This window comes from Parasteatoda tepidariorum, chromosome 7, assembly GCF_982258835.1.
Source record: "Parasteatoda tepidariorum strain Cologne lab strain chromosome 7, Ptep-v5.0, whole genome shotgun sequence".
In the NCBI taxonomy this organism is placed as follows: domain Eukaryota; kingdom Metazoa; phylum Arthropoda; class Arachnida; order Araneae; family Theridiidae; genus Parasteatoda; species Parasteatoda tepidariorum.
Window position 1 is genome coordinate 36866617 of NC_141761.1, and position 11904 is coordinate 36878520.

General features: G+C 31.7%; 2 protein-coding genes across 2 annotated transcripts; one reads left to right on the forward strand and one right to left on the reverse strand.

Moving 5' to 3' along the window:
• The first annotated feature begins 878 nt into the window (after nt 1-878).
• On the forward strand, nt 879-7389 carry LOC147807011 (uncharacterized). Its single transcript, XM_087167681.1, has 10 exons — nt 879-2176; nt 2790-2868; nt 2950-3141; nt 3233-3919; nt 3996-4855; nt 4935-5087; nt 5163-5398; nt 5490-5806; nt 5888-6643; nt 6718-7389. Exons 2-10 carry the CDS (start codon nt 2821-2823, stop codon nt 7309-7311), a joined length of 3843 nt encoding a protein of 1280 aa, XP_087023807.1. The 5' UTR covers nt 879-2176; nt 2790-2820; the 3' UTR covers nt 7312-7389.
• Nucleotides 7390-10029: 2640 nt separating this feature from the next.
• On the reverse strand, nt 10030-11298 carry LOC147807012 (uncharacterized protein F54H12.2-like). Its single transcript, XM_087168746.1, has one exon. It carries the CDS (start codon nt 11296-11298, stop codon nt 10030-10032), a length of 1269 nt encoding a protein of 422 aa, XP_087024872.1.
• Between the last annotated feature and the right edge of the window lie 606 nt (nt 11299-11904).

Consider the following 11904-nt stretch of genomic DNA (forward strand, 5'->3'; position numbering starts at 1 on the left):
TAGTATATATGAAGTCAAAGCAAGGCATTTCTCGAGATGAGCTTTCTGTTATGTTTTGTCCAGTATTACATAAATTGCACTGAGGTGAGTCAACCATGCTGAAACGATGCAAATGAGCCCGCAGACAGTCATGGCCGGTCAAAAGTGCTAAAATTTGCACCACCATAGAGTCCAGAAAACAAATCTCTTTATGGAGAAAGTTCCAGTTCTTCTCAAGGCAGAAACTTGAAGCTGCAGTGCAAAACGATGCTTAAATATTCTCTTAATTTATTGCTGAAATATTATCTTCACTATCTATCTCTGTCAAGGGTTTTTCTCAAGGACCGAAGTTTTCGTACGGATTACAAATTAACAAAAATATGCAGCGTAATTGTTAAATCAATTAATCATTTAAACACAACTGACAATAATTATTTTTATTTGGCTCTTAAGTTATTTTATTTTACTATGAGTATTTTATTTTATTGATTAGTTCGGAATACATATAATCAGAAGCTTCTAAAATTTTGGCTATCTTGATGCGTGTAAAAAATAATTATTTTGAAATGTAAGTTTCCTTTAGTTTAATTTTTAATGAGAAATATTTATTTCTAAATTGTATTCAACTCCAAGCTAGACTTTGTTTTTAACTGTATCATGTTTGTAAAATTTAAAAATCTAGCTTTGCTCAATTATGTTAGTTGTTCTTAGTTTTATTTTGCCTGAAATAAAATGTAATGGTATCTGCTATGAAGTTTCTTTTGCAATGACTTTATATTTTTAAGCAACAGTGATTTTAAATAACCATAAATGTAATATTATAAGTTAGTTAGTTAATTTGTTACAGTTTTTCAAAAGTTCAGTTTTGATTATATCAAAAGTAGTATAAGGGGCACTTTGGCTTCCGGAAGTGACGTCACTCCGGAAAGCCAAAGTTTCCCCTTATACTACTTAGCGCGTAAAACCTGATTGCTAATTAAATCTGATTTTCGGGATGTTCTTTTAATTAAATATTTGTCTATTTTTAACTATATTATTTTAATTTATTGTCTTTTTTAGTGAAATAAATGTTTTTAATTATTTTTTAGTAAAATAAATGTATTTAAGTTCTTTTTTTTTACAGTTAAAATTGTATTTTTAATTAAATACGCGTATTTACTACTTTATTCATTGCATATTATAATATTAAAAATAATATTCATTGGTGTTTCTTTCGGAAGAGATGGAAGAATCTGAGAGTTTAAGACTCTTAATAATTTCTATGATAATAAACGAATATTGTCTAAACGCATATTTGATCGAAAATAATTGCATCGCGCACCTGCCGCATAAATTCGTTTCATCTTTGAACGAAATAATTGCAAAGCGCATGCTATTTTATAAACGTAATAAATATAATAAAAAACGTAATAAATATAATAAAAAATATCTCTCCAGATGTCTCTTTTTTTATTGTTTTTAAATAAAAAATTTGTGGAAGAGGAATCTGGAAAAAATTTCAGTGATAATAAATGAGTATCAACTAAACGCATCTTTGATCGAAATACTTGTAACGTGCTTGCAATTTTAATAACGTAATAAATATAATTAAAAAACTTTTCCAGAATTCTCTTGATTATTTATTTATTATTTTTTTGTTTATTAAATACAATTTTATGAGAAAGGAATCTACAGAGAAATTTGAATGATAATAAACTAAGTATCAACGAAGAGCATCTTTAATCAAAACAAGTGTAACCGGTTCGAGCCACGTCAATGAATTTTTACCCGAATCATATAAGGGAAATAGTCATTTACCCAAGCGGGAATCGAACCCCCAACCTTTGCCTTTGCAAAAGAGGTCGGGGGATAGTGGTTGTCGTCTAAACCACTATCCCACGACCTCTTGGTGTATCTGTCACCATAAATCAAAGGAACTAAACATTTGAGGATAACCAGGGAGTTAAACCGGTAGGGCCAACTACTTCACTTCACTTTACCCTCCTTCACTTCTTCTAGTATGCAAATTATATTTATAAATTTGCATTTATAAACTTTGAATGGAATCGTGAACTGTAAGTTGAAGTTAAAGTCTTGGAAGTACATGGTATAAATATTGCGAGCATCAAGAGCGTACATGTACTGCGTTGTCTGCAGTGGTCCCGCTACGTTCTCCACGTAGAAAAAACATCTATTCTCTTTGGATTTCATATTATGGGTAAGTTGCATTTTAAATTTCTTTTTAGTAGTTAATTTCTATTTTTAAGTTGCACGCAATATTTTTTTATATAAATAAAATAGTATTAGAAATTTAAATTAAATTTTAAAGAAGTAGTATATTTTGTAAAATGTTCTTATCTTTCTAAACGATAGACTGTGACAATAATAAATGTAAAACTCATACCTTGTATTACTTTAATTTTTAAGTAAAATGTTTTATGCTTTTAAGTTTTACTATCCTACTGCTTCTCAGTGTATGTATAAACCTGCAAAATACGTAGTGTTACTTTAAATTATAGCTTGACTGACGAGTAAAGGTGGACTGTGCGCAATATTTACAAAATTTTCTTTGTAACGAAATTGTTGATCCAATATTTTCATTGCTCTCTAATAACAGTGGGCTTTTGTAATGCTTCACTCTTAATGTCACTTTAAATAAATAATAATAATATTAAAATAAGTATAATATTTAAATAATTTTAAATTTAAATGCTCTATCTCGCATATTGTTTAAAAAAAATACTCTTACTACTATGAAACTTTTCACTGTCAATATTTATGTAGATATAAACTGTGAAAAGCTTTAAAGGTTATTTTAAATCTCCTCCTAGGAGTCTGAAGTGTATTCAAAGTAACTTTAGAATGTCTGGAAAATCCTTATCCCAAGAATTCGAAGAAAACGATTTTGTTGTAAGGAAAAATTTTATTTTTAAAATTAATAGTACATGCTAAATCCGTACGATGTAAATAATTTTAACTAAATTATTTTAGCCTTGCAGTCCGGATACTCAGTGGTTTCTAGAATTACCGGACAATGAAATCTTAGATCCCCACGTACAGTCTTTTTTAGAAAATGAGGACCTAGAGTTAGATGAGATGGAGTTAGATTTCCTTGAACGCGAAGATTTTTTCCTTCAAACTGGAGGTGGATCAATTAATAGGCCTTCAACCTCAAATCAAAACGTAAGAACTAAAATTTTGCATTAAACTTAACATATCTTAAAAAATAAGTAAAAATTGATTTTTTTTTTTTTTTTTTTTTTTTTAAATTTAGGATTTGGTGGAGTTTGATGTAAAAGAAAATAGAAAGCGGACTATAAAGAAATATAACGGGGAAGAAATAGATTATCAGATAATATTTAATTTACAATCAAGAAGTAATATTTCGATATTAGAAGTAGAGGAAGGAGTCTTACAATTGTTTAATAGAATAATTCAACGCTCAACACAATTTCTCAACCCCGGAGATCTTATTAGGATATGTGTAGATACTACAAGTTTAGACAGCCCTTTATCCACTAAACTTATGCCTGTGTCTGAAATGACACCTGAAAAAATTGTTTCTCAGATTGAGAAAGTCATTATTTCAGGGAAAAAAGTTGATTTAGATTCCTCACTAAAAATTAATATTTTAACAATAAAGCGACCTCTTGGTTCAGGTAGAACCAAAATATTAAACCTACCCTTGAATACAAAATCTAAAAAATCTATAATTGCAATCAACAACCAAGATGAGTTATGTTGCGCAAGAGCTATAGTGGTTGCTGTTGCGTATCTTGAAAACGACCCAAGGAAAAAATATATTAGTGCAGGGAATAAACCTCTTCAAGGTGTTTTAGCAAGAGAATTGCATTGCAAAGCAAATGTTTCTTTAGGACCTTGTGGTCATTCGGAAATAGAAAAATTTGCCCTGCATTTAGATGTTCAAATTAATGTTGTAGACGCTCAAGCTTTTAATAAGGTACGTTATTTAAATATTATTTTTAAGATTCTAAAATTTTTTAACAGGAAACTTATCGGGCTGTATTCTTTTTTAGGTAACCTTCAGCACTCCTGATAAATCAAAAAAAATTTTTTTATGGTTAAAAAAGAATCATTATGATGTAATTACAAAGATGACTGGTTTTTTAGGAACTTCTTATTACTGCTCATACTGTGACATAGGTTATAAGACTAAATCTGCCCACAGATGTAAAAACAAATGCCCTACGTGTTTTTCAGACTCTTGTCTTGTAACCCGCCCCGTAAATTGCCCAGACTGTAACAAGATGTGCCGTTCCTTAGACTGCTTTGAAAGGCATAGAAATGATAACAAAAAGCATCTATCTCTATGTGCGCAATTCGGACTTTGCGGAGACTGCTACAAGGTTTATAAGAAAAAGTTTCCACATATTTGTGGGGAAAATATTTGTAAATTTTGCAAACAATCCTGTATTACATCTGAACATCTCTGTTTTATGAGGCGGACAGAAATATGTCCGCCTTCAGAGAAATACATTTTCTTTGATTTTGAGGTAGATCAGTCGTCGAGTGAACATGAGGTAAATTTCATCATAATGCAGTATATGGACGGAAGAGAGAAGCAGTTTGAAGGATATGATTCCTTAGAAAAGTTTGGAGCCTTTTTATTTTCCCCGCCCCATAAAGGCTATACTGTAATAGCGCATAACATGCAGGGATACGACGGTATCCTTTTGATGTCTTATTTAATTAGACAAACAATAAAGCCAAACGTAATTATGAAGGGGTGTAAAGTTCTCAGCCTGACATTGCCCTCGTTAAAAATCCGAATTATTGATTCGCTTAGTTTTTTACCTATGCCACTATCCAGATTGCCAGATGCATTCGGCTTAAAGGAAATTAAAAAAGGATTTTTTCCACATCTTTTCAATACAAGGTAAATATTAATTTCCCATCTAGATATTTCTAAAACAATTTAAAGTATTCCCTTTACGTGTCCTATATTTTAATTTCAGAAATAACCAACAATACGTAGGACCTTTACCTGACCCCGTGCATTTCTGTCCCGATACTATGTCAACCAAAGATAGAAAAAATTTTTTTGACTGGTATAGTTGTCGACAAAAGGAATCTTTTAACTTCAGGAAAGAATTAACAGAGTACTGCAGGTAATAAATAAATAAGAGTTTTCAAATACTTGACCGCTTTGTTTTAATATCCTCTAATTTATTTTACTATTTCAGATCAGATGTTGATATATTAAGGCGTTGCTGTGTTACATTTCGAGAGGACTTTATTAAACTGACCGGCATTGATCCTTTTCAGCAAATAACCATCGCAGCCGCATGTATGAGAGTTTATTCCACCCTCTTCATAAAACCTCTCTCTATAGCCATAATTCCTCAAAATGGATACGTAAAAAATATTAATACGAGTCAACTAGCCCTAGAATGGTTAGGTTTCATGGAATTTAAAAGCGGTAAGAAATCGAGTTTTTTTTATAGAGAGCTGTACTGTCATTTTTTATATTTATTCTGTCATTCTTAAAAGTATTTTTTTTTCAATTTCAGGTCGCACTATTCAGCATTCGAGAAGAGAAACAGGTGAAGTTAAGATACTGAACCGATATGTTGATGGTTTTCACAAGGAAAGTAACACTGTCTATGAATTTTACGGATGCTACTATCATGGGTGCACTAAATGCTTTCAACCTTCTACAATTCATCCCACCATAAACAAGCCGATGTGGAAATTGGAATGTGAAACAAAAGAAAGGAAGGAGGCCCTCAAAAAAGCTGGTTATATTGTGACCTATGTGTGGGAGCATGACTTTAGAGAAAAAAAGAAAAATAACAAAGAACTTAAAGAATGGCTGTTAGGATTTAAGGTATTTATTTTTCTTATTTCTACTTTTAAAATCAATTCGGTATTTGCCTGTTACACAAAGGTCGATTCTTATATTTTACAGTGCATACCTAGATTGAACCCCCGATCAGCTTTTTACGGAGGAAGAACGGGAGTCTCCAAGCTTTATCACTGTGCCAAAGCCCCAGAAAAAATAAAATACATAGATTTCACAAGTCTTTATCCTTACGTAAATAAATATTGCTTCTATCCGGTAGGGCATCCTACTATAATTACAAATAATTTCAAATCAATTGACAACTACTTCGGGTTAATTTTGTGTACGATACTTCCCCCTAAAAATATCTTTCACCCTGTTCTACCTGTTAGATCGAAAGGTAAACTGATATTTGGTCTATGTCAGACCTGTATAGAAACGAGGAAAAATCCTCCCTGCGATCATACTCAAAGTGAAAGATCATTAACAGGTACTTGGACCACAATAGAAGTGCAAAAAGCAATTTCTTTGAATTACAGTTTGCTAGAAATTCACGAAATTTACCATTTTAATGATAGGAGCGATAGTCTGTTTAAACCATATATAGATCTATTCCTGAAAATCAAACAGGAGTCGTCGGGTTGGCCCTTAGGGTGTGAATCGGAAGAGGAGAGAGAAGTATACATTACGGATTATTTGAGAAGAGAAGGAATACTTCTGGATGCCAACAATATTAAGAAAAATCCAGGGCTAAGAGCTCTTACGAAATTAATGTTGAATTCTTTCTGGGGTAAATTTGGCCAAAACGAAGATAAGCTACAAACAGTATTTGTATCTTCACTTCAGGAATTCAACAAATATTTTTCGAGTGAAGAATTTGAGGTTAGATTCTTTTCTATTTCCTAACTCACAGTTTTACCTTAGCACTGTTAAAACTTTTGTATTCTATCTTTCAGATGCATAATGTTGCTTTTCCGACTGAGGAGATCGCCATGATACAGTATAAAATTAAGAGAGATTTTGTGGAGAGTAATTCCCGTGGTAATGTCTTCATAGCGGCCTTTACGACAGCCTATGCCCGGTTGAAACTTCTGGACACTTTATTAGACCTGGATAAAGATGTGCTGTACTATGACACTGATAGCGTGATATACATTTCAAACGGAGGAAACGATCCAGAGATAGGAAACTACCTTGGAGATTTTACAGACGAATTAGATGGATCCCATATACGAGAATTCGTAGCTGCAGGACCAAAAAACTACGGATATGAAACTGCGACTGGAAATACTGTCTGCAAAATCAGAGGATTCACCTTAAATTATCAGAACTCTTGTAAGTTGAATTTTCAATGTTTAAAAGACGTTGTTGTTAACGGCAATAGGAAACCAATTGTAACTGAAAATGTAAAATTTAGAATTAACGTAAAGGAACTTAAAATTCAAAACAAGGAGGAAACTAAACAATATTCATTTAGTTTTGATAAACGTGCTGTTGTTGATGATTTTTGGACAGTACCATATGGGTACGATTTGTCAAATACAAAATGAATGATTTTTGTAAAATACGGAATTTAATTCTGTTAATTTGTATTTTTTTCTTTGTCATAATAAAATGAAAATTGCTTAATTTTGAGTTTGTCTGATTTATAATTAAGAATTTTATTAATTTACAAATGTTGTTTTGAAACTGCAATTTTTTGTTTGTGGTACTTTGAAAGTAATTTATTTCAAAGTTGTGTTTTGTATATTTAATTAAAAGTGATAAGGAAATGAAACAAACACAAATAAAATAGCCTATAAATTTAGAGTTTAATCCATGAATTTTTTCTAGCATACATTACAGGTTTTTTTGCAGGTTTTGTTACAGTTTTACGGACTTCATACAATTTTCTGTTGACATCTAATGTAGCAGGGAAATTCACATTTTTTAAAATTTTCAAAAAGGTAGTGCGCCCATTTGGAGCGTTCTTTCTATTTCGTAATAAATCATTCACTAAATGTACAATACTTGTTTTTGGAATGACTATTTCTTTGTGAATGATTTCACCTTTGTTATTCCACTTCAATATGTCTTGACCACGTAAAAATTGGAATATTTCTTTAGCAACTTCATGATAACGTTTAGGAGCCGTTCTCAAAATTTGTCCTTCGAAGTCTGAATTTTCGTCTTTCACGTTTGTTTTTTCGATTGTTTCTTCTGTTCGTTCTGGAATCTGCTCAGATTGTTCTGGAGGTATAGATACTTCAGGATCTCTTGATAAATTAACCTTGTCATGAGTTAACTCAGTATATTTTTGTAAAATTTGTAGATAAAGAGTAGTTTTCTCATGATCCGCTAAATCTTTCCTTTCTAAAATATGTTTCATCTGCTTATCCAAATCCGATAAATAATTCGCCTGCATTTGATCGTGTGGGATTAACACAAATTTCTTGCTAAACTCCATGAATTACTGAACTTAATATTGATAGTGCAGCAGGTAATAAGATAGAAAGAAAACCGCTTCCTTGTTGAATTAAAATTTTTCGTTTTTTATATAATGGTATTTTTTTATTTGATAGTTTTCTTAAACTTCTCTTATGAAACGAAAGTTTATTTGTCTGCTTTTTTGTTAAAGGGACGTTTCCACGGACAACATTTAAAATACATTCGCACACAGATTTAATAACTTTATTGGTAGATTTTTTCAGAATGTCTTTTGGGTTATTACTTTTTGATAACTTTTTAAGAACTTGTAGAGTGTGCACTGTACACGTCGACATCTTATTGCGAAATGAAATTATATTACCTGAATTGGTAATTTATATAAGTTTTAAATTTTTTTTTCTTTCAATTTTTGACTTTGTATGAAATACAGCACTTAGTCAGGGTTAATAATTCCATTTTAGGGAAGTTGATAGCAGTAGTAATATTTACTATTGTGTACTAATTTACGGCCTTACAAAATAAATCAAAGAACATTTCTTTTGTTCTGATTCTATTCAAAGGAGTTCTATTTTGGTTGATAAACATAATATGTATCACCAGGAAACATACCTGTTCTCACGCGGAAATTATCGTCTGTATCACTTTTCAGATCAAGCAGTAAATAATGAAAAGGTTTCGATGTGGCGTCTTCATAACTTTCTCTAAAAAATTTTACTTTTGAAGGATACAGTTGTTTTCCTAAATGCAATGCTTGTGATCTATCTCTTGGGTTTTTAAATAAAACTATATAATGAGAATTTAACGATATTTCGCGCATTTCTTTTCCTTTGTGAAAGATATTTTGAATCAAAAAAATTATGCTGAGCCCTTGGTGGTGTGACATTTTAGTGAACATTTTAGTTAATTTGGAATCATTTCCCAATTCACTCATTAGATCATCTATTACAATTAAAGTATTTGTATAGGTATGCAAATTAGACGGTATGCCTTCGTGAAACGTAATATTAGGCATTTCAGAATATAACTTTTGATAAGCACCATAACACCATAAAATAGTTTTAGGAAATGGATGTATCATTCGAAAATCAATGAGTTTCTTAACATAATGTGTCTTCCCACATCCTGATGGACCCGCCACAATCATATTTAGGGGATGTCGAAGCTTTAGAATCTCATCCATTGGAGATATAATTTTCCGGCTAATTAAAAGTAATTAATATTAAACTTTCGATTTGTTGGTTTTATGTCGCAATATTCCTTAATACATATATATATATATAAAACTGATAGTTTGCAAAAAATATTTTTGGAATTAAATATGAAATATTTTTATAATTCGATAAATGAAATACAAGTTGCTTAAATCATAATTTATTGAACATAAGTCATTCTTACACCATATTTCTTCTTTACATACTGGTACATACGAAAATCATTCTTTTTGGTTACAGATAATTTGCTAATAATTGAATACATAGAATTTCCTTGGCACCGCTTTACAATGAAATAAATACAATAAGGTCCACAAACATTCGAAGACATTGATTGAAAAGTAATCGAGTTCCAACATGTATTGTGGTACTTGGATACATAGTCTTCTATTACTTTTCCATGAAAATTCGGCGTTTGTCCATACGAGTCAAAGAACTCTAAATCATTGAACTCGTTAACGTACATCGCTAGCCAGTGAGATCCGGGTCCTGATGAGATATCTTGATTCACAATTACACATGATTTTGCTTGTAAGATAGGAATGGTATCCGCCGAAAAAACACCTCGGAAATAAGGGGCTGTTGTCTTGTCTTTAGACAAAATATTGGTAATTTGTATTCCATCCATAATCAATTTCCAAAATCGTAAAGCACGTTTCTTGATTTATTAATTTCAATTAAATTTTCGAATTCTGCGAATACAATAACACATACAGTTTCTATCAAAGGTTTACTGAATTTCATTTCTAGACGTAGGTTGCTATGTTTGATGAGATTCAAATGCTCTCCGTCACATAAATCCGGTGATAGATCAAACCCATAAAGTGCGTTACCGTTCGGATAATCCTCTCTAGAAATATAAATACCTCTATTTTGACCCATTCTTTCAGCTCCCATGAACAAACTCTGATATGCCCGAATAAATTTATTTTGTTCAAAGTTCAATTCAAAAGGATTGTGAGGCGTAGGTTGACCGTCAACATAAAGTCCAATAAAGTTTAAGTCAAAATGTTTAAACTCATACGGAGATTTATTATAACTACCATGAAAAGCTTCGTTGTCAACACATCCAATTACAACTCTTTTAGGAATTTGGCCAACAAAAATATTGTCTTGTACTATAGACATATTACCTTTCGGTATAGAATATACTTTACATACCACTCTATTGATGGGGTATTTTGCTGTGCTTTTCTCTAGGGCCTTAGCATGCCCTACAAGGACTCCAGGGTGAACTCTTACTTTCCTCATGAATAAGGACACGTGATCTAACACTACTTTAAATCCATTCTTTCCCATCAAACAAAATTGAGGTTTGCTTCGTATTAACTTAATTTTTAAATCTACTAAATTTAACATAAGTCTTTCTTGATGAAAAATATCGCTGTGTATACATCCAATCATGTCAACAGACGTGCTTCCTTTGAAAAACGCAGATCTTTTTTTTAAACCCTCTTCAGAATCCTTATAAAATAATTCGGAGGTTAGCTGGGATGTTTTACTGTCGTAGCCATGATTAAGTAATGTTTCAATGTAGGAACGATAAGGATATGTATTACTTGAATTAGATATTAAACGATCATTTAAAGTTATATCTACTTGCGAAAATAATGAGTGTAAAAACAGATTTATTGGACCAATTTCATCATTTTCTAAAATAGGCTTATTATCTGATTTTACAATTTTCGCTCGGACATAGAGTTGGGTTTGACTGAGATCTATGTAATCTTCCGTATTTCCCGAGACATGAAATTCCACAGGGGCGTTATCAAACACGTTTGACACCGGGTGATACTCTACCCATTGTCCACTTTGAATGACGGTTTGCGTTGCGGGTAAGTTGAAAAGCTCTAATTCAGATTTAACGCATTCGGGAGAATCTTTTAATAAAAACGACATTATGGATCAAAAATATCCCGTCCTTTCACTTTCCTTATTTTTGAACGAATGATTTTTTTCTGCTTTTTACGCTTCCTTTTATACTTGCCTTTTCCAACCATCGATTGAACTTTATCGATAGCTTTCTGGGCTAAATTTTTTCCACCTTCTTTGCTTATTGCTTTCATAGCATCTTTAAAATTTTGACCAGATAGTACATCAGCTGCTACACGGGTTCCAGTTCTTAATGCTTCTTTTCCTACTGTTTTGGTTCCTTTTATTAAAAAAGGAAGAGCAGATCTGAATAAACGTCTAAATAATCCACCAAGACCGTATCCTTTTTGAAAAGGAATTCCTTTATAGTAGGGCAATCCTTGACCATTTTGACCCGCATAATGCTCTTCGAATTTTTTTGAACAACACACATAAGGTACGCTCATCTTGAAGACTTTTGTTTAAATGACAGTTAAAATTGTTTGTGTGTATATTTAAAGTATTTGCTTAGTTCTGAAGTGTAGAACTAATATCACTTTCCCTCTTTCAAACGAAACAAAATCCCCTGAGTGAAATCGGATTTCTATATCAATTGTTTGAAAAGATTGACGGATCACAGGTAAGTATTGGGGT

Excerpts from the sequence above, each read along its gene's own strand:
- LOC147807011 (XM_087167681.1), top strand. The coding sequence starts at position 2,821 with ATGTCTGGAAAATCCTTATCCCAAGAATTCGAAGAAAACGATTTTGTT. Across the intron at positions 2,869-2,949 it reads TCGAAGAAAACGATTTTGTT|CCTTGCAGTCCGGATACTCA; the intron begins GTAAGGAAAAAT and ends AAATTATTTTAG. Across the intron at positions 4,856-4,934 it reads CCACATCTTTTCAATACAAG|AAATAACCAACAATACGTAG; the intron begins GTAAATATTAAT and ends TTTTAATTTCAG.
- LOC147807012 (XM_087168746.1), bottom strand. The coding sequence starts at position 11,298 with ATGTCGTTTTTATTAAAAGATTCTCCCGAATGCGTTAAATCTGAATTA.